Source organism: Muntiacus reevesi, chromosome 1 (assembly GCF_963930625.1).
Source record: "Muntiacus reevesi chromosome 1, mMunRee1.1, whole genome shotgun sequence".
NCBI classification, from domain to species: Eukaryota; Metazoa; Chordata; class Mammalia; order Artiodactyla; family Cervidae; genus Muntiacus; species Muntiacus reevesi.
In genome coordinates, this window is record NC_089249.1 from 157,478,402 (window position 1) to 157,501,422 (window position 23,021).

General features: G+C 48.9%; 1 protein-coding gene and 1 long non-coding RNA gene across 2 annotated transcripts; one reads left to right on the top strand and one right to left on the bottom strand.

Annotated features, from left to right (window-relative positions):
- Positions 1-2,261: 2,261 nt before the first annotated feature.
- Positions 2,262-17,568, top strand: LOC136152153 (uncharacterized). Its single transcript, XR_010660189.1, has 6 exons — positions 2,262-4,031; positions 6,124-6,209; positions 8,109-8,215; positions 8,465-8,504; positions 10,003-10,093; positions 12,044-17,568. It is a non-coding gene; the product is annotated as an uncharacterized lncRNA (long non-coding RNA).
- Positions 10,122-12,048, bottom strand: FOXE3 (forkhead box E3). Its single transcript, XM_065913433.1, has one exon. It carries the CDS (start codon positions 11,583-11,585, stop codon positions 10,638-10,640), a length of 948 nt encoding a protein of 315 aa, XP_065769505.1. The 5' UTR covers positions 11,586-12,048; the 3' UTR covers positions 10,122-10,637.
- Positions 17,569-23,021: the final 5,453 nt, after the last annotated feature.

Here is a 23,021-nt window from a genome sequence, read left to right on the forward strand (position 1 = left end):
CCTGACTCCAACCCAGATCAAGCTAGTTTGAAGGGCTCCAAATTTCAGGGATTGGCCAAGTGTCCTTACATCAGCCGGCAGGTCTGTTGGAAGCTGAAAACAACTTCAATTCAGGCAAATACCACCCTCTCCTCTAACCTGGAAAGGGAGAGAGGGGCCCATAATAAATACCCAGAGGGTGCTGCTGAGATCTGAGGTCAGCCAGAGAAGGCCTTCTGGTGCTTGCAGTTGGAAGGTTAAGGGAGAAGCTGGGAGGGTGACTGGCATGTCATTTGTAGGAGGCTCCTGTGATGCCTGCCTGGAAGCCTCCTCAGGGATGCTCTCCCGGGCATCATGTGCTTCTCTGCAAAGACTACCAGGCAGCCTGGTCCCTGCCTGCTTGTCCAGCCTCATCTCCAGCCTTGACACTGATTTGCTGTTTCTCATGTCTTCACCTTGCACACAGCTCACTCCTCCTAATCCATCCATTTCAAATGTCAAGATTGCTGAGTTGCTTCCCCCCACCCCATAACACTCCACATTGGCCAGGCTGTGTAGAGCTCCTGCCTCTGTTTCCAAAACGCTAATTCCCTCTCATGTCACAATTTGTTTTCTAGTCTGTTGCCCTCGCTAGACTGTGTGCTCCTTGAGAACAGAAGTTACGTTGTCTTCATCCTCTCTTTCCTCCTCTACAAAATGGGGGTAATAATTGAACCTACCCCATTGAACAGTTGTGGGAATTAAATGAAATAAGGCACTTAGCCCAGTGCCTGAAAATTTCAGAGAAGCTCAATAACTGTTTCTTATCACCATCATCATCATTATTAAACACTACCTTCTGCCAGGCACAAAATCCAACACATAGTAGACACTCGGATAATGTTAGATATGTGGATACATGAATGAATGAATGAGTGAATCATATGACATACTTCTCACTCTGTCTGGGACTCTAGACAAGGTTGTATCTAGCTTACATCATCACTAAAGATATGTGTTCTCTAATGACATTTTTTTTCTCCCCCATCAGTCCCCTTCTCTGAAGGAAGGAGAATGTGTGCCCCCATCAGGGAGAGTTTTTCCCTGGTCCCTGAACCCAGAAGTCATTGGATTTCTCTCTCATGCTTTCAACCTCAGTTTCTTTTCTTTAAAATGGTTCTAATCAATCAAACCAGCCACACTTTGCCAGAATCTCCTGGGGACTCTTCATTGCCTATGAGACAAAACTCAAATCTCCTTAGCATGGTGAGCTGAATATGTTCAGTTTTGAGATGTCCCACATCTCTGTTGGATAAGATCTTCTGTATTTCATGTGGTCCTCCTGATAGGGCTGTTCAGTCTCTGCCCTCCTCCTACTTGCCTCCAGGAGCAGACAGGCAACTTGGTTGGATTAAACATAGCATTGCAAGCCCAAGGTGATAGGCCTAGGTGGGACCTAAGTCAAGCCAATCACTCCTTCTACAAGATTCAATATATGAACTCTGAGATGCCAGGCTATAAGGACTCTGGGGCTCTGGGATACATGGACGTGGACCTCTGGGAAGTTCTCCTTTTGGATCAGAAGATGAGCACGCAGGCCTGGCTGCCAGCAGCCATCCTTCCTGTTATATGGAGAGTGCTGTTTAACATCAAAGTCCAACCACAGATGAAAACACCCTAAGGAGCTAGAACTTAGTGACAATGATAAGTCCTCTTCCTCTGCCTGAAACTAGAACTGTTAGACTTCTCAGGTATTCTAAAGATATTCCCCTTTCTGCTTAGTAGCTTGAGTTGAATTTTTCACAAACAGCAGCACCACAGCAGAGAAGGATCCTGGGTTCCTGAGACCATTGAGGTGCCACGCCCTTCTGAACTGCTTGCACAGACTTTTATGTGAAAAAGAAATAAACTTCAATCTTGGTTAAGCCACTGTTGTGGAATTTTCTTTGGTATGTAAGGTTGGGGAGGAGTTGCTCAGTTGCTAACAGTTGAACTTAACTGTAATTAATACAGGGAGGGATGGGGGAATGTCTCAAAGACATGAGGGCTGGCCTGGGAGGTGTTAGCCTGGGGAATAAAGGACTCAGTGTTGACATAACCGCCATCTCCAGATCTCTGCAGGGCTGTCCTGGAGCACAAAGATCAAGGCAAAAGGGAATCTGAAGGTTATAAAGAGACTCAATTTCTGTGACTCCATGGAAGGGAGAAATTCCATCATGGCTGTCCTTCAGAGATTCAATCTGCTACTTTGATGGTAGTGAGCTCCCCATCACTGGAAATGCGTGAGTAGAGGCTGGACAATCACTGGGCCAGAATCTTAAGGCATCCAGGTAGAGCAGAAAGAGTACTCTCACCACTTACTGGCCTCAGACAAATAATCTTTCTAAGCCTCAGTTTTCTCACTTGTAAAGTATCCAGGTAGCTAGGTTGGAGACAGAGACCAAGGAAATTTCCTGGCACTACCTCTCAGGGATTTATGAAACCTAGTACTCCAGCTGGAGCCAACTAGGAGTCAGGAGGCTTTAGTGAGGCTCCTCTCTCTTCTCTTCAACCTTGACATTTTTTAGCATGCCTGCTCCAACCTGCCAAGAGAATGTACCTCCCCTGGTTTGTTCATGAGACTGGAGTGGAGCAGTTGCACCTGAGGCCTGGGATCTACTCCCAGACCTTCCCCTCCCTTCCTGTGTCACCTCAGATACACCTCTCTACTTCTCCCATCCTCAGTTTCCTTATCTGACATGTGAGAAGCGCATCTTGTCTTCTGGGCAGTCTGGATCCAGAATCAGGGCTCTTAACTACAGTACTGTGCCCTGTCTATAACTCCAAATGTGAGCAATTGACATTCACAGCAATAATAATTATTATGTTTCTGTAGAGCCTGACCTTGCCCAGGTTCTTGCTCTTCCCAGCCCAGGTCAGCCTCGAATGGTACCATCTGCTGCATGAGCTGATGTCATCAGTCTGGGATGACCCGAGGTTCCCCAGCTGTGGAGGGATTTGCTTTCAGCCAGGAGTTTGGCTCTCATCGTCACATGCTTGCCTCTCACAAAGGGCTCTGCTTGATCTTCCCTCGTCCACCTCCTCCCATAAGACTGGGGCTACTCAGATTTGGATGATTAGAGGCAAGAGATAGGAAATCAAAGGCCAGAGAGGAACAGATCTTAGAACATGATTCTGTGATCAGAAGAAGGGAGTCATGATTGGGGCCTGAACAGGGAGGGCCAGAAGGGCAGATGGCAATGTCCGGCAGGAGGCCTGGAGGTCCCTACACCTGCCAGTGATGCCCAGGGTTTGGGGCTGGAAGGGAGAAGTAGCGATCACCCTGCACAGATTGATACCCAGGACATAGACCCACCCAGGGTGGAGGTGGCAAGTGCCCAGCCTTCCCAGATCTGGAGACCAGAACATCTCTGGGAAGGCCACCAGGGAGGAGGGCAGTGAGGTTTGAGTAGGTGAAATTCTGAGCACAGTCACTAAGAGTCCTTTTATTTAACAAAAGAGGACAGCTGCCAAGAACAGGGGAGAATGGAAGATCTGGGAGGGCTTCCTGGGGGAGGTGGAAACTGCAGCCCATTTTCTCTTGTAAAACAAATCACTGGGCTCCTCATGAGCAAGTGCCTTTCAGAGATCAGAAGCCACCCTCAGCCCCAACTGGCATCCAAATGGATCCTAGATTTCTTCTATAGATTTGCTGCTCAAATAAGGAGCATACAAGGTTGCCAATAGGTGGCGCTTTTGCCTCCACAAAATTAATGAGGGGAGAACGGGGGGAGAGACACCTGATTCAAGGAGAGGGGAGAGAGAAGAGGAGTGTTCAAGAGGGAGGAAGGGGAAAACTGAAAGAAAAAGGAAACCAGAACCTGTCACTTGGCTTGGGAAAGTAGCTTTCAATATCAGGACTGTGGGTGTGAGTTGGGGGGACACAGATATTGGGATGAGGAATTTTACTGGTGTCTGGGGCTTTCCACCCAAGTTTCCATCTCCACTGGCCTCTCTCAGACGAAGAGAATGACTTGGGAGTCAGGAGGACCTGGAGTCCGGTTCTGAGTTAGTCACTTTGCAGCTTGACCTGGGTAAGTCACTTAACCTTTTATGATACTCGATTTCATCATCTATTAAGTGAAGCTAAGAATTGTAACAGGCTTCCCTGGTGGCTCAGATGGTAAAGAATTCTAATAATGCCATGCCACATTCCCGGAATAAACTGTATTTGGTTGATCGTGCATTTTTATAATCACTACTGGCATCAATTTGGTGATATTTCATTAAGGAACTCTGCTGCTTCTTTCATATGTGAGAATAGCTGTCGTTTGCATGTTCACTGCTTATCAGTTTTTGATAACATCATTAAGTAGATAGAATTGGGATGACTTCCATTCTTCCTGTGTTCTGGAAAAATTTATATAACTAGAAAAATAGGCTCCTTAATGATTGAAAGAATCACTGGTAACACTGGCTAGCCTAAGTGCTTTCTGGTGGGAGCAGTGGGGGAATGGTCTCTGGCAGTGTTTTCTGTTTTCTGTTGTCCTCACACGTCTGTTGTTTGTTTTAGTTACTAAGTTGTGCTCAACTTTTTTTGAGACCCCCATGGACTGGCTCCCTTGTCCATAGGATTTCCCAGGCAAGAATACTGGAGTAGGTTGCTATTTCCTTCTTCAGGAGATCATCCCAACCCACAGGTCAAATCCACATCTCCTGCTAGGCAGGTGGATTTTTTTTTTTAACCACAGAACCACCAGGGAAGCCCCTATTAAGATTAGTTACTCTTTAAATTAGTCAAATGAAACCAGATTGTCTGCTAGGCAAATGCCTATGCCCCTCGAAGTTTCAGAGTGAGCGTATGAAGTGAAAGTCACTCAGTCGTGTCCGACTCTTTGCGACCCCATGATACAGTTCATGGAATTCTCCAGGCCAGAAGACTGGAGTGGGTAGCCTTTCCCCTCTCCGGGGGATCTTCCCAACCCAGGAATCTAACGGGGGTCTCCTACGGGGGCAGGCAGATTCTTTACCAACTGAGCTATCAGGGAGTGGGCATGAGGCTGCGATTAAGTGGGAAAGTATGTAACCTCCATGGAATAGCATGGTTTTAGCCAATGGCTGCTTGTTTCTTTACCTTTGTACTAGTTTTCTCTACCACCACCATTACTGCTACCAAGCCACCATCCTTTCCTGCCTGGATACTGCAGTAGCCTTTTAATTGGTCTCCCCACCCCACCCCAGTTCCCCTCTAACAGCATATTTGGGGCTATGAAATTTCCTTTCAGACTTTTCCTATGACTGCATTGTTTGGATTTTAATATGTGCTATTCTCACCTTTATGATTTTATAGTCTGAAACTATAATTATCCTCTAATTTTAGTTACGTAGATAAACGACTTAAATCTTCAAGTGCTTGTTTCAAAATCTGGTCCAAGAACGTATTCTTATACAATCACAAATTTATGAACGTTTTTTAATGTTATGTTTTTGTTTCAATAGTAATCTTAAACATATTCATTTAAACATATTGTGGATCACTTAAATGACCTCCTGATATCATATGTATCAGAAACTTGGTATTTAGAGTCTTCATTTGCATTTATTATCAAGGAGTTCTTTAATCTTGAGATAAGGTAAAAAATGATGTAGCCTTGATAAATAAGTACAGTGTTTGGGCCTGTTGGTGACATGGACTGCTACATGAAGGAATGCTTGCACTTCGTTCAGAAGAAAAAAAGTAGTGGATGGATTTAGCCATCACTGCTCAGGCACACCAAACCCAAAGACCTACAGTCTTTGGTCACATTCATGGTACAAGTGTTGCGTTTCAGCAAAACAATGTCTTTTTTTACATTTGATTAATGTAATGAATTTGAATTTTTATTTTGTAGCTCTGTTTGAATTTTTATTAAAATACTTTGTTTTACAGTTATATGAGAGATACAAGTCTAAGGAATTTACACCTGCTTGTACTAAATGACATTATAATAAAAAATTAAAATCAATTCTGGGGGCCCACAGAGCTTTATTCCTTTAGGAGGAGACCACTTTAGCCTCCTGTATCCTGCAAAATCCTTCCCCTGCCTCATACGTCTCAGTATTTCCCATGGGCTTAAAACCAGCCAAGCCAGTCCCTAGCAGTAGAGGGTTCTCCATGTGGTCCATTTTTTTCTTCTCCCTTCCCAGGTGAAGCACAACCCTGAAGATTACCTGAAGGAGGTTCTCTACTGACATGCTGGCCTGTGGCCTTGCCAAGGACGTCACTTTCCTAGGTACTCAATTTTCTACCTGCCAGGGTGACAGTGGCCACTTTCTTGAGCTGAATTGAACAGGCCCTCTAAGCACTCTAAGCAGCTCAGCACCATTGTGGGCCCAAAGTCATTCTTTCCGGGGGTTCCAAATCTCCCTGAGTCAGGAAGCAGCCCCTCTCAGCTCACCTATGAGTAACTCCTTATTCTTATAAGAACTCAGGACTATTCCCCTAGCTTAACTCTCCTACCCAAACAAGCATCCCTCATTTCTATAACACTGAGCCTCCTTCCAAGTTTCCCAGTAGGTAGGTAGGGTAGGCAGGAAGTGTGTACTGAACCCAGGAAACAGTCTCCCATTCCCCTCGTTCTCAACCACCCCTAAATAAGGAATACAGAACACAGTTTTGACACAATCATTTAGTTGTCAAAATGCAAACTTAGTTTCTCATGCTAAAATAATCATCTTAGTTTCAGGTAATGCAAAATTTCCCCCCAAATTGACCTCGACTGAAACAAAGAAATAAACCAAAAGGGAAGATTGGAATCCCAGGAGCACAGGATCCAACACAGAATAGAGATGGAGGGAATACCAAGGAAAACAGTAAAGGGAAATCCCAGGGCCACATCTGGGCAGCAGACATGGAGCACAATCAGCCCAGTCTGAAGCTGAAGGACAGAAGGCTCTGCGAGAGATGCCCCCGGGAAAGGAAAAACATGACCACAGATTTCCTGATAGGTTTGACTTCATGAAAAACTGTGCTGTTGGAAGATATGGGAACAAGCTTTAGCCACAGGTATAAAGCTAAGCAAATGAAAAAAAAAAAATATATAAGGCAATAACTCCAGGAAAATTCAAAGTTGCACCAAAAGGAAAAAAAAAAAAAAAAGAAGGAAGCCTAGTCATGGTACACTAGCAACTTATTGAAGAACAAAATTTATGTGGCATTAGTCATGTAAAAGGGCTTCCTTGTTGACTCAGTGGTAAAGAATTTGCCTGCTAACTTGCAGGAAATGCAGGTTCAGTCCCTGGATTGGGAAGATACCCTGGAGAAGGAAATGGCAACCCACTCCAGTATTCTTGCCTGGAGAATCCCATGGACAGTGGAACCTGATGGGCTATTTAGTCCATGGGGTCACAAAAAGTCAGACACAACTTAGTAATTAAACAACAAGAAGAAGTAATGTAAATCCTAGAAACTAATTTAACCAAACGTTGGTAATTTCAGGTGGAGTGGGGAAGAGAGAGATTTAGAGGTAAATGACCATCTATCATAATAGGAAGTTAATCATTCTGTTCTAAGAGAGAATAGTATAAGCATGGAAATAGGAAAGTAGATCCAAAAGAGACAAATATGAACTGAAAATAGATGCTTCTAAGAAACGAAGCACATGTCCTAAGGTCTTTGATTGCTATTTGACTTGTTAGGTTATGTAACTGTTTCAATTTAATAAAAACAAAACTTAAGTGTTAAAAAATGTATCTTCAGAGTAAAGATGATATCAAGTTTTCTATAAAAATGAAGGGGTAAGTATTTGCTTAACATTTCTGAAGACTATTGAAATTATTTCCTCTAAAAAGAGGGCAGAGGAAATTATATTGAAATCTCACTTCTAGAAAAAAAAGTGTTTGGTGCTTTAAAGACAGAATTGAATTAAGACTTTTGCTTTGTTTTTTTCAACACCTCCCAAAGTGTCAAAATTCTTAGGATGCTCTACGACATGTAGCTTTCCAGACAATGAACTCTGTAAGTGCATAAACACTCTCATTTGTATCCCTATTGGTCTCAGAGCCCAGCACAAGGTCTGGCACACAGTCAGCCCTCCATGATGTTGAATACAGGAAAATTAAAGAAGCATTTTTAAAATAAAATCTTTCTGACTTTCTAGGTCAGTATTTACCTTTCTGGTATTTCCATGCAGACATTTCTCATCTCCTCCCCACTATTTCAAGATCCCAGGGACAGAGACTTGTATGGCAAACGAGATTTGAATTCAGAATTCAAGAAGCACTTCCCGACTTCAGCCAAGTAAGAAGGAACTTCTTCCTGTCTGTGGAAATTTCTTGAATTTGAAAGGAATTTATCATGAAATTCTGTGAGGCAGAAGGAGGGACTGTAACACCATTTGAAGCAGAAGCGAGTGTGCATTTTGATCTCCGCGGGGCTCTATTCTGTAGAGAACTGAGGGTGGGATCTTCCCTACCTGCTTGGCTGCAGGGAGGGGTGATTTTCTCATTGGACCAATGGGGACTTAGTCTCCACCTCCATGTCTTTCAGCTCTACTGCAGATCAGTGGGAGGACTGCAAGTGAGAATGGGTAAGAAGGTGCCAAAGTACTGTCAGCCCAATCATTATTCAGTAAGTCAGGCACAATATTAGACACTAGGGATTCATTCATTCAGTCAGTCATCAAATATTAAGTGAAGGGCTGTTACGCATCAGGCAAATTAGATCTGACTTGCCCAAAGGGGTTAATAGCTGAGGGAACGGGGCTATTTTTCATACCCCAGAGCTTTTCATACCAGCCTGTGCATACCTACTGCCCTACCCCCAAAGAGGGCCTTCCCTGCTTTCTCAGATTTCCTGAACCTTTCTCCTCTAAGAGCTGCTTACTCCCTGTGCTCACCCTCTATCACTGCCCCCAGAGCGTTAAACACTTGTATCAGGCACCTCCAACATGCAAATCACATTCACCCTGGGCTCAGACACACTGATCCCCTCCCCCGCCCTTCCCCACACCTAATTCAGGCCCTAGTTGACTGAGAGCCCTGGGGCAAAGGAGCTGGGAAAAGCCTGATGCTTAGCGTTTGGATCAGCACCAGAAATGGAGATAGGGTCAAAGGGCAACTCCCTCCCTCTCCTGCAACTTCTGAGTGCTCAGTGCTGCCCTGTCCTTGGTGCTGGGGACAGTCATGAATCAGCTCAAGTCCCTGCTGCTCCAGCTCCCATTTCAGCAGGGGAGTTAATATGGGGTGCAGAATCCAGCTCCAGCAGTTCCGCAGGGCATGTATGGTTCTCCAGCCTGGTCCCACTCCCTAAAGTAGGGAATAGCTTTTTAAACTGAGTCCCAGCCTTAGCACAGTGCCTTTACTCCAGAATACTGTGCATGCTAATCACCCTGGAATTTTGTTAAATTGTGGACACCGATGATTCAGTGGGTCTGAGTTAAGATTCTGCATTTCTACCAAGCTCCCAGGTACCTGGACCACAGTTTGAGTGGAAGGCTCTAGGGCACTTGTCTCATTTCTCTGAGAACTGATTGATGATGTCTCTTCGCCACTGATCCATAAGCTCAAAGCATGGATCTTGCCCATTTGTTTAGTGATACATTCCCTGTGCTTGGCACATTCAGTGAGTGCTTTTTGGAGGAGTAGCCATTGCTCCCTTATCCATGGGAGCTGGGAATAATCCCACACAGCAGACAAACGCACTGGCCAAATACACTCACCTGCATGCCCCATCTTTACCAGCTTCTGCAGCAGGTGATGGATGGCATTTCACCAGGCCTATTATGTGCACAGCTATGGCTGAATCACATCCTAATCCTACTTCATGAACCTTTGCCCGGTAACTCACAAGGGGCTCACCCCACGTGGCAACCCAAGATCCTGAACAGAACTTCCCTACTGCCTCCCCAGACCACTCCCCCAAGTCACCAGCCAGCACACCAAGCCCAGAGGAAAGTTTCTTCTTTTTAATTAAACTAGTTTTAATTAAAAATAATAATAATCTAGTAAGTCTCAAGTTTTTCAGATGATGGGGCAGCCCACTAACTCTTCCTGAAGTTAAGGAGCCCCTGGTGTTGCTTGTCTCAGAAATGAAGAGCTATCCTGGGGTCTGAGGAGCTCAGCCAGGTTCCAGTCTGTGTCAAAGGGGAGTGCTCTCAGTAGGAAACGGAACGGACAGGTAAGTGAGAGTGGGGGACAAGCTTGTGGGGGGGAATGAAAGGATGACAGCCAGGGAGTCTCACAGACCTAGGAGTCTGGCCTCTAATGTGTTATTAAAAAACAAAAAACAAAAAATCACCCAGGGGAGGTTAAAGACCAGTTGGGAGACAGTTTGAGATCGAAGGTCTGACTTCCAAAGGCTTGAAATTCATCAGAAATTCGAGGTGGGGGCTCACAGATGGTGCTCTAGGGTCCCCAGACATGGGACCCAAAATAGTGCAGGGGTCGGGGGCATGCACAGATGACGGCTCACAGTGGAGGGAGAAAAGCAGGCCTTACAATTCGGGATGGGGGATGGGGGGTTAAGTCCAGTGGAGAGATGCTGCGAGGTTCCCCGGGGATGAGGGACAGCGGCGGGTGAAACAGGTGTGCTCAGTCCACGAGGCAGAGCTGGGGAGCTCCGAGGTGCGCTCTAAGGCACGGGGACAGAGATTGGGGCTCCCAGGCACGCCCCTTCTTGGGGAAGAGGGGCCCGGGCTGCCCCCCGCCAATGGGAAGGGGGCTCACAGGTAGCGCTCCAGCCCAGGCGCGTAGCCCGGCGGCCGCAGGTAGGCCTCCCCCGAGCCGAGGGAGGCGAGCGCGGTTCCCGGTCCTGCCAAGGCCAGCAGCGGCTCGGCGGGCAGCGGGCCGGGGCCGGGGCGCGTCGCGGGCAGCCCCAGGCGGTCGGGCGGCGGTGAGTAGAGCGGCGGGGAGGCGGTGCAGGGCGAGAAGGCGGCGTCGGGGGCCGCGCAGCAAGGCGGCTCGGGGGCGCCTAGCCCCGCCAGCTCGGGCGGCAGGCTCACCAGGCTGTCGACGCTGAAGAGGCGCGCGGGCGGCGCGGAGCCGGGGGCGGCGGGGGGCGGCGGCGCGAGCAGCGCGGGCCCAGGACCGGGAGCATAGGGCCCGTAGGGGAAGGGCGGCGGGCCGGCGGCCGGCGGCGGGGCCGGGAGCACGGGCAGCTCGGCGCGCTTGAAGCGCTTGCGGCGCCGCAGGAAGCTGCCGTTGTCGAACATGTCGGCGGCCGCCGGGTCGAGCGTCCAGTAGTTGCCCTTGCCCGGGTTGCCCGGCTCGCGGGGCACCTTGACGAAGCAGTCGTTGAGCGTGAGGTTGTGGCGGATGCTGTTCTGCCACTTGCGCGGGCTGTCGCGGTAGAAGGCGAAGCGCTCGGTGATGAAGCGGTAGATGGCGGCCAGCGTGAGGCGGCGGCCCGGGGCGTGCGCCAGCGCCATGGCGATGAGCGCGATGTATGAGTAGGGCGGCTTCCCGCGCTGCAGGGGCCGCCGCCGCCGCCGGCCCGGGCCGGGCGCCGGCGCGGGCTCCGGCTCCCCGCGGCCCGCCGCCGCCTCCTCGGGCTCCGGCCCGGGCTCGGCTCCGGCGAGCGGCGACGGCGGCGGCCCCGACGGCGCGACCGAGGGCGGGGCGGGAAAGCCAGAGAAAGCTGCGGGCGGCTCCATATCGCTGCGCCCAGTCATGGGAATACGGCGGGCTGCCCGCGCTTTCGGAGAGAGCCGGGCCAATGACCTGCCTTATATGGACACGGCCCCCTCCCTCTGTGCCCCCAGCCAGGGGCGAGGGCTCGGACCTTCGCTGGCCAGCGCCTCCCCCTCTAATTTGCCTTCCCAATCCTCTTTCAAGGCTGACAGTTCTCTTCCCCATCCGCAGCCTTTCACCCCTCCCTTGGCTTCATCCCTTTGGGTCAGTCTTTCCCAGACCCAGCCTCATCCCTTCTCCATCTCCATTGGGTCAGCCCCTGGCCCAAGCCCCATCACACCAGACTCAGTCAGCCCACTTCCCTTTCCACTCTTCCCTCAACCGCCACCCCTTTGGGTCAATGCCTATCACAAATCCATCCATCCAGAGCACTCTCTGGGCCTCCTCCCCATCCTACTTCTCTCAGCTAAGTCCTGTCCTTTCCATCCTTCTCTCCTAGTACCCCTCTGCGTCCTTCCAATCCCAGCTGGGGCAGAGATGAGAGCCGCCCAGAGCCAACTTGCCAACCCTCAGCATCCTTATGCTGTGCTGGTCAAAGAGGTGTCAAACCCACCCCAGGACGTTAGACAATGGAGAAAGGTAGTTTGGGGGGAGGGGGGAAGGGAAGAGCAGGAGGCAGGCTTTGTCAGGGGAGGATATTTCCTGGCTCCAGGGTTAGCATCTCCTCTCTCGGCTATCTCCCCCACCACCTTGTCCCATCCAGGGCAGCATCCTTTGAAAAAACAAAATCGTGAAAAGCGATCCAGCCAGCAGATTTGGGAACCGGAGTACTGATTACTTTAAATCAAGAGCCCGCTAGAAAATCTGTAATTTGGAATTATCTTCTGGATGCCTCTTCTCCATACATCTTCTGTTCTAGAAAAAAAGGCTCCCTTTTTCACACCTTCACGTCATGCACCCTGGGAAGATGCACAAAACACAGCCGCACAGCCCAAAGTTCCAAGAAGCAGTTACTGGCTCAGAGAGAGACACCCCCCCAAGTGCTTCCAGAGACTGGAAATCTGAGCGAGCTGCTTACTGGCCCAGAAAAGCCAGGCTCACATCTCACTGGGGAATGTTCTGCAGGGTGCGTGCATGCTAAGTCTCTTCAGTTGTGTCTGACTCTTTGGAACCCTTTGGACTGTAGCCTGCCAGGCTCCTCTGTCCGTAGGATTCTCCAGGCAAGAATTCTGGAGTGGGTTGCCCTGCCCTCCTCCAGGGGATCTTCCGGACCCAGGGATTGAACCCAGGTCTCTTGTGTCTCCTGCTTTGGCAGAAGGGTTCTTTACCACTAGTGCCATCTGGGAAGCTCCAGAAACACCAGACTCACAGCTCATTGCGGAAGGTGGTGATGAGAAGGTCCCTTATTCTTTATTAAAATCTATCTCTAGGAAATATCACCACCCACCTCACTGTTCAAAAGAGATGCACCCCTGAGCCTGTTTTAGGAAACTTTTCCAAAGTGAGAGGAAAGCCAGACCTGGCTTGGAGGGAATTAAGGGATGAAAAAGCCTTGTCTTAAAGAGGCTTGTCTCTCCTGGAGATAGGCAAGTTCAAGGGAGCAGGGCTGAGAGTAGGTAAGACACCGAAGTGGCCAAATTTAAGGGAGTGCTCACTCTCAGGGTGATACAAGTGCAAGGTCAGCATTTGAGAGCCAGTGCCTCCTTAAATCTGGAGCCCTAGGTGTCTCACCCCAGCTCTGGCTGATGTGGAGTGCCTGTGGGTACAGATGGTCAAAGCTAGCTACAGCAGCCAGAGGGCTTCAAATTCCAAACTCAAAGCTCAACAGCCCACTCTCCCAGCTCCAATCTCAGCAGATAATATAACAGCCACCATTACTGAGCATTGTGTATGTGGTAAACACATACATTAGCTCACTTAAATGTGAATACCTTGTGAGGTTGTACTATTATTATCCCTGTTTTGCAGATAAGGAAACTAAGGCTTTGAGAGGTTAAAAGTCTTGCCTGACTTCACATAGCTAGTAAGTGGCAGGTGGGATTAAACCGAGAGTTTAATGTGTGCACCAGCACACCATCACACCATGATATTTTAAAGCTGAGACTATTGAAGTAGTTTACTCTAGAGTCCTTCCAGCTCTCACAACTTCATCTGCAAAATTGGTGCCTAGCCTTTCTCTCCTGACCTCCAAGTCAGCATATCCAAGTGTCCATTTGACATGACCCTCAACCCAGTGCACCCCCAACTCCATCTTCCTCCCCATCCTGCAGTGCACATCTCAGCCAATGGACCCCTTGCCCCTTACCACCCAGATCAGAAATATTGGGCATCATCTCAGGCTCCTCCCTCCCCCATCACTCCCCACGTCTCAGCAATCCCCCAAGTCCTATCAATACCACGTGGATCCAAATCCGTCCTTCCTTCAGTTCTCCTGGCCTCAGTTTCACCCACATCATTGATCGAGCACTTCTGTGCCAGGTCCTTTGCCAGTGCTCAGGAGAGACAGAGTGAAGAGATGGACACCCAGGCAACTACCACCCATTCTGAGAGAGACAGGCAGAGAGGACCGAGAAGCAGAGAGGAAGGAGAAGATGGCACTCTAGAGAGATCTAGAGGCAACCACCCTCCCACCACAAGTGAAGAGTCAGCCTGGTGTATACATGAAGAGACCCCATCTGAGTCCCCTCTCCACCTTGCATCCTACTGCCTGGCACAGGCCTTAGGAGCATAAGATGGTGCAGTCACAGTGAACAGCTCACCAAAGAGGAAGGCAAGACAAGCAGAAGCAGCAGGGAGCCTGGCTCCAAGAGCCTAGTGTCCAGGGCCGGTTGCTCATTTGAGTCTCCGTTTCCTCGCTTGCCGAAGAGGGACAATAATGGACCCTCTCGATGTTGTTATGAGATTCAAATGAGATCGTGTATGAAACTGCTTGGCCCACACTGGCACCTGGTAATAGACTTTAAATAAGAGATTTCTTTTCTACTACACACCTGGCACTTCTGGTATTAAACCAGGAAGGGAAGGAGAGAGGCAGAGCCAGAGAAATGATTTCAGCACCTGCATGTGTTCAGCCAGGTGCAGCAGAATGCTGCCGCTATTATCGGGCAGGAAACCAGAGCCGCTGTCTTTCTCCCCTTCTCTTAGGGCTGAAGCCCCTCTCCAAAGACCCTTTCCACAGCCTCCCGGGGTCAGGAGTGGGTTGTAAGAGAATGACTCTTACTACCTCCCTTGGCAGACTGAAATTTTCTTCTGCTATCAATTTTCCAGTCCATGTGTAGAGTCTGGGACATATAGTGTATGTTCAGTAAGTGGTACTGAATGTGTGGTTGGCTGTGCTACTCTTGGGGAGAGTGGGGGCAGGGAGCTGGGCCAAAGGGGTGAGAACCCAGACTTTTCCAGTTCTCTGTGTCTGCCTGGCCCCCTCCTTTGGGCCTGCTTCCCGGAGCCAAGCAGGCCGGTGTCAGGGGGTGGCCCAAGGGCTAATCCTTGTTTTCAGCGTGGCTGGGCCCTCTTTTCACAGGCCCTGGGCCGGACGGGATGCGGCTGAGCATCCGGGCATAAGATGGCCAGTGAAGGCGGCCCCTTTCTCATGGGCCTGGATTCCAGGCGGCCCAGCGTCTGAGTGGAGCCCCTGGGGCGGGAGGAACACAGTGGCTGGGCTGGGCAGGCCTTTGTCTGACCATGCTGGGTGGATATTCAGGCTGGCAGGAGGGATTAATGGCCAGGGATTGGCCCTGGGGCCGGCCTTCCCACTGCCCTTTAGAGGCCAAAGGCCCAGGTCAGGGCACACAGTGTTGATGGCTCCCTAGATAGGAGTGGAAATTCCCACCCTGTCCAAAGCTGTTAGCATCAGCCCCCAAGGCTCCCTGCCCCCCACCCCACCTCTGCAGAGGCACCATGAGCCAAGAGGGGCTTCGAAGCAAGGATCAGAGGGTGGGGGCCAGAGCTTCCCAGCCACTCTGCCTGGGAGAGAGGACTGAGGCTGAAAGTTATCTTGGGTCCTTGCCCCAAGATTCACCGCCACCCTAGGAGGGCCCCCAATTGCCCCTCCAAAACTCTGGAGAGAAAGAACTATGTTAACCCAGTGAGGGTCCAAAGGACCAGCCTGAGCTGTCACTAGGCCCTGAAAGTCTTCCTAGAATATTCTTCAAATACCCTAGTTTGATGGAGAAGGCAGTGGCATCCCGCTCCAGTACTCTTGCCTGGAAAATCCCGTGGACTGAGAAGCCTGGCAGGCTGCGGTCCATCGGGTCGCTAAGAGTCGGGGACAACTGAGCGACTTCACTTTCACTTTTCATTTTCATACACTGGAGAAGGAAATGGCAACCCACTCCAGTGTTCTTGCCTGGAGAATCCCAGGGACAGAGGAGCCTGGTGGGCTGCCGTCTATGGGGTTGCACAGAGTCAGACCTGACTGAAGCAACTTAGCAGCAGCAGCACCCTAGTTTGAGACCACTCTAGAGTCATTTATTCCTGAAGCCCTCCATCACAGCTGCCACAGAACCCATAGACCAGAGACTGATCAGGGGCTTAGGAACTCAAGGAATTCTTGGAGACACCCCCACTCCAGCCCTGACACCTCAGGGCCTCCTCCCTCTGACCTCTAAGACCAGAGCTGCCCAAGATACTGCTCCTTCCTCAGAAGTCAGGGGCAGAGAGTTGCAGCCTGGCAAGGGGGCACACTAGGTGCCCAGTCTGGGATGGCCTTTTCTAACCAGACTGCTCCTGAGCCAGGGATGAAAGAAGCAGCCCCAGCCTTACCCACAGAGCCTGAACTCTGGAACACCCTCTGGGCTGAGTGGCCTGCACCAGCCTTGGGAAATGGAACAGGGGCAGCAGGCCTGACTCTGCAGAGAGAGCATCAGAGAAGAACCCAGGAGGAGGCTGCCCCTCGTCGTGCGTCTTCATTCCTCAAGCACTCTCATTCAGCAAATCCCAGGGACCTATGTCTAGACTGTCCTAGGTGCTGGGTCAGTGAAGAGTCAGACTGTCCTCTGCCTTCACTATGCCCAGGAGAAGGCAGCCATGCAGCCACTGCCCATACAGGGTGGTCAGTGTGTGATGCGGGCAGAGGAGGGATGGTAGGGGCACAGAAAAGAGAGCCCACCCAGCCTGGCAAAGCCAGAAGGCTTCCTGGAGAGGGTAGAAGTCCAGCTGCAGGGGGGCAGGCCCAGGCTGGATGAGGACTCATTCTCTGTACCCCCACCTCATCTCATCACTGCACTTACTGAATTTCCATGTGTCTGTCTCCCACATCACGGGTACCGGGTCTCACTCATATTTGAATCCCTGGCACTTAGTATAGTGCCTGGTACAAGTTGGTAGTGGATAAATGTGAATCAGATGGTCGGAAGGATGGCTAAGTAATGGGACAAGAAAATCGAGGGTGCAAAGACAAGAGAATATAGTCCGTTCTGGGAAGTGCAAGACTTTCAGTATTTTTCTACTAAAAATGAGATGAGCCCAATATCCATGACAACCTAATTGGGCAAAGAATTTACAAAAGAATAGATGCATGTATATGTATAACTGAAGCATTTTGTTGTATACCTGAAACTAACACAGTGTTGTTAATCAACTGTGTGCTCCAATATAAAAAAGAAAGTTAAAAAAATTAGATGAGCTAAATACCTGTAAAATTCTTAGGACACTGCCTGATGCATCAATACTGCTTGTTAACTATTTTAACTTTTTAAACTTATTATTTTTCAATAAAGCTTTAATTATTTGCTTATTTTAGTGAAAACATTGAACTTATGTTGTTTTGAATACATTTATTAATAGAACATAGGTCTTGGTAAGTGGTGCCTATGACTATAACAGTTTTTCTAAGATGAAGAATATATATTTTTCTGACAAAATTTTGTGAAAAAGACAAAAGTTGTGAGCCAAATAATAATAAATATTGTAAATCATGTCAAAATAAGCAGATCAACAATGTGATGAAAAAAATCACTTGGTCTTTTAGTAAAAGTTTGTTATCTAAAAACATTATAAGCTGTTTTTGTTGTTACTATTATTGTTTACTGTGGCTAGTGTAGAGCATCGGGGTACTGAGACAGAGAAGGTAGGTGGAGTCAGATTATAGATGACTTTATTTGCCAGGTTTCAGAGATTACATCTTTCTAGAGACAACAGGCAGGTTTGGAATATTTTTCACAAGGGGAGTGACAAGGTCAGATCCGTTGTTTAGATCAGCGTGACAGCAGATGGACTGAAGAGGGAAGGGGCTGGCGGCTAAGAGACCAGGCAGCTAAGGCCTAGCATATGATGCTCTGTGAATTGAGGCTCCAGTTCTGGGGAAGCAGCAGACTCTTCATACCCATTCACTCCTCACCAGGGCAGAGGGGCCTCCAGCGTCCATCTCAGAGAGTGCCTTAAACCCCAGCTTTGTCACACCTCCAGGAACTGGCCGTCACCCTCTACTCCTTTCTCTCCCTCTGTGACCACGTCCACTCACCAAGATCCATTAGTTCTCTGAGGTTTGTCTCAAACATTCTCTTCTCTTGTCCCTCTGTCTCAGTCTTCATTCAGACCAACATCAGTTCCCACACTGCCGACTGCAGTGGCCTCCTGGCTGGGCTCCCTACCTCCCACTCAGATCCCTTCTATCCCCAGCAGCTAGAGAAGGGCCTCATCTGTTGAACATGGTAGGCGTCTCCCCATCAGCTCAAGAATCAGACCGAGTCCCTAACCCGGCTGGCGGCGGCCACACCACCTGACTCACCTGAGGCCCCACTGCCTATTTCTCCCCCGTCTCCCTGTGCCCTCTTTCCCACGGAGCACACACGTGTTCTTTACAGACCCACTGTCAGCAAAGTGCCAGGTCCTCTCCCACTCTGAGCCTTTGTTAGCCGAAGTGAGCAAACCGCTTTGCCAGCTTGGCTACAAAGGCAGTCTCATTTACTTCTCAAGTCAACCCCTTCCCTTGATCTCCTAAGATCCTAACTAACAGGAAAGTCCATCTTTCCCTCTGAAAGATCCACCCAGCCTGCCCGGTGGACCTCTTCTTGTCCTCTGAGAACAGTTCACAAAACATAGGGCTTCCCTGGTAGCTCAGCTGGTAAAGAATCTGCCTGCAATGCAGGAGGCCCTGGTTCGATTCCTGGATCAGGAAGTTCTCCTGGAGAAGGGATAGGCTACCCGTTCCGGTATTCTTGGGGGCTTTCCTGGTGGTTCAGATGGTAAAGAATTCTCCTGCAATGCAGGAGACCTGGGTTCAGTCCTTGGATTGGGAAGATCCTCAGAAGGAGTGCATGACAACCCACTCCAGTGGTGGTCCCTGGTGAGTCCCCATGCTGAGAGGAGCCTGGTGGGCTACAGTGCATGGGATCCCAAAAAGCCACACATGGCTGAGTGGTTAAGCACTAGAACACAGAAGATAACCATTTTATCCTCCAGAAAACCTTCCCCAGTTTCTCTTTCCTTTCTCTCCGCAGGCCAAAGGCCTGCCAGTGCCCCTGGCCCAATTGAGCCTTCAGCACATGCTCTGCATCTGTGTTTCTCTGTGCCCCATTCATCTTTGAACCCTGTGCCAGGCCAAGGAGCTGCCCAGCTCAGGGAGCTTTGCTGAGTGACTGACTGACTACCTCACTGAATGAATGAATGAACGAACCACCACAAGTGTCTGGAACAGCAACAGATCCGGGTACCTGATTTCCATCTAGGAACCTGTCTCCTGCTCTTGCTGCCTCTCTGCTCAGCTTCGTGGTCCTGGGCTGAGACCCCCCCACGCGATCCTTGCCTCAGCTGGGTCCAGACTTGATTCAGGCTCAGACTCAGACAGTGCAGGCTCAGCCCTGAGGGTGCAATTCCAGCCACTACTAAACCACACACCTGGCATCTGAAGTATGTTTCATATTAAATGATATGGGCTGTCAGTGTTCTGCCATCCTCCTCACCCTCAACCTAGGCAGTCTCAGGGCTCTCATGCCTCCCTGCTTCTCATTTCCAGGGTAGCTGACGGGGAGCAGTGCTGTCAGCCAGACCAGCTGATGAGCCAAGGAAGCCTGGACTGGAAAAGAGGGAGTTAGACTCCACCGCTCATTTGCTATGTGAGCCTGAGCAAGTTGCACAACTCCTGTGGCCCATGTTAGACACATAAACCCCCAGGGCTTGAAGAGGATCTGGGCCAATGATTCCCAACCTAGAGGCCCTTTAGCTAAAACAAGGCATCTGGAAACCACGTGGCACCCTGTGCTGTCTGTAAAGAGGATGCACAATGTGTCTCACACACAAGTATGAATGTTTTGCAAATGGATGTGGAAGCTGCTGTGACTGAGAAATACCCACAGGGCAAAGCTTTGTAGTCATTTTAATTTTTAATCCATCAGTGGATATTAAAAGCACAACTGCTATCATATGGGGCAGCAGAGAGGTATTTGTTAATCCCCATTCTTAAACTACCGCTTTAATCCAATATGCCTTCTTCACAGTTTTGTATATTGAGGTCCAGGAGGGAAAGAGGTTTGCCTAAAGTCTCAAAGCAAGTCAGTGCAAAGCCAGAAATGGAGCCTAGGTCTCCGACCCCCAGCTCTTCCTTCTCTGCATTTATTCAACGGTATTTATTAGCACCTGCTAATAAATGTGCGGACTCTACCCTGGGCACCAGGGAGCCAGTGATGGAGAGCCGCCATCCTAGCCTCAGGCACTGACATTCTGTCAGGGAGAGGTGACAGTGGACAAAGACTCTATCCTAATCCTCAAGGAGCCTGGGAGGACTGGAATCAGGAAGTGATGTGGTAAGTTTCCTATTGTCCAGTGACCACTTTATTTGCAATGTGGATGATAGACCAGAAGGGGTTTCTCATTTAGGGTATTATTTAGGATGTTTGGGGCTACAGGTACAGAAAAACTCAACTCAGAGTGATCTAGGCTGCAGGGAAATATGTTTTTCCCCCTAACAAGGTCAGAGAGAGGATGCAGTTAGGGCTGTGGCTCTCCTCTCTGATTCTCTCGGCTCTGCTGTCCCTCATGGGTTGACTTCATTATCAGGCTGGTGATTGGATAATTACAGCACCCAGAACTACAGCAGTGATTTGCAAGTGTCCTATGCCTCTTTCTTAGGAGAGGAAATCTCCCCTTCCCATACCCCAATGTCTCCTCAGCTGTCATTGGCCAGAATTGGGTCACTTCCCCACTCCTAAAACAGTCACTGGAAGAAAGGAATGCATTACAGATTTGACTAGGACTAATCAGTACCTAGGTGGTGCTAATGGTAAAGAACCCACCTGCCAGTGTAGAAGATATAAGAGACGTGGGTTTGATCCCTGAGTTGGGACTATCCCCTGCAGGAGGGCATAGCAACCCACTCCAGTATTCTTGCCTGGAGAATCCCATAGACAGAGGAGCCCAGTGGGCTACAGTCCATAGAGTCACAAAGAGTTGGACCTGACTGAAGCTACTTAGCATGCATGCGTGCAATCAGAACCTACCCACCCCCAGAATTGGGAATGAGTCACTTTCCTATGAACAGGGTTGCTGTGGGGAAGAAGGTGGATACTGAAAACAAACAGATTCCCTTAGGAAGGAGGGAAGGACAAAGACTGATGTAAAGAGAGAAGCAAGAAGGCTGAAAGTCCAGCCTCAAGTCCACTGAAAACAGCAGCTTCCATACAGCACTTGCCTCATTGTGTCATACAAGACACTCACAGATGTCTGCTTACCCACCAGGCTCTCAGCTCCTTGAAGGCACGGCCTGGGATTGAACCTCTTGTGGATCCAGGCACAGGAATCACCAGAGAGGAAGAGGAGTGATTAGAAAAGCCAATGTATTCCAATAGCAGGAAGCACAGGCTCCGATCTGAGAAGGGCCCCAAGCTGGGACCAGGGAAGATCACCCTGTGTACCATCACCTGGCTGGGTGAGGTGGGGCCATCATCTTGGCCTCCCTGAGCCTCAGTTTCTCCTTTAGAGACCTGAGAGAGGATGTTCTTGCTCTTTAGCCACACTCATCTCCCACAGTCTTCCGTCTCTATCACCATGGATGAGCCAGTGAGTGGGGGATGAGTGAGGAGGGGTTACGTAAAAGGGAGAAGAGGGAGACGGCAGCACTCCAAGAACTGGAGTGCTGGAGCCGGTCGACCAGCTGGTGAAGTTAGTGAATCTCCTCCCAGCACTGCCCTCAGTGACATGTTGGTAGTTTCAAATTGGCTACAGTGGGAGGTTTTCCACCGGAAATTGACAAACGCTGCCAATCAGAACCTATTCCCCTCTATTTTGTGCCCCCCATACCCCAAATCCAGCTGTTAAACATTCAGCAGCCCACCACTTGGCAAATCTCCAGTGATTAAAATAATAAAGCTCAGATAAGGCTGAGACTCTTCTTTGTGGCTCTCAGGGGGCTCCAGGAGGGAGGGCCTAGAGGGCAGGGCCTGGGAATGGGTGAGGATCAGGCATTGATTGACCTGTGGTCTCTCTAGGAGCCCTTATCTCACATCCCGGGAACCCTGTGTCTGTGTCCAGCACTAAGCCAAGAGTCTTACAGGACATCCCTAACACAGTAGGTCTGAGAACCACGCCTGACCGTCGCAATCATTCTATCCTGAGTTCTAATACTCAGTTCATACTATTTGATTCAGTAATTCCCCTGCTAGAAATTCACCATGAGGGATGTGCTCAACAAGTCAGGTTTATTCAAGGATGGTCATTCACTGTATTATTTATAATAGGGGAAAATTTGAGCCTACTGTCTTGCAGTAGGTTGGGTCTATTCCTGAAAACATTCGGCAAGTAGTGAAAGAAGAACATTTTTGAGGACTTTTTAAGGACATGAGGAAATATTTATGATATAATATTAAATATAAAAAACAGCATGTAAAAGTTACATAGTACAATACCAATGTTTGTATATGTGTATATACATGCAAAAAGAATGGGAAGAAAATGCACCACCATATCAAAAGCTTTATCTCTAGATGATAGATTGGGGTGATTGTTTTTCTTTTTTTTCCTAATTTTTTAGAAATTAAAACTAAAAACATTATTTGCCAAGTTGTGCTCTTAAGGCATATACATTTCGCCGTGTTTACATGTGCTAATGCTTCAGTAAAAAATTTTTTTAAATTTCTACATATTTGATACAGCAGAAACCAATAGCAGTTGCCACAGGCAGAAGAAAAACAATGTGGTTATAAAGCAGGAGTGAGAGAGGGAGACTTTATCCCTTTTCCATTTGTATTCTTTGAACTTGAGACCATGTGAGTGTATCACCTATTCGAAGATGGATTGATTAAATTTTTTAAAAACAGATAATAAGCATGCGTGAGTTCATTAACAAAAGGAAAAATACTAATTTCCAAAACCACCCTGTTTACAGATGAAGGAGTGGAGACTAGCAGAGGTTGGGGTACTGCCCAGAGTCACCCAGCCAGGAGACAGTTCCAAGCCCCAGTGGCAGCTGTCGCTGGATGTGTCTGGGGCTTTGAGTTTACAAATTACTGCTTCCCTACAGGCTCATTACTTATTATAGATGCAGA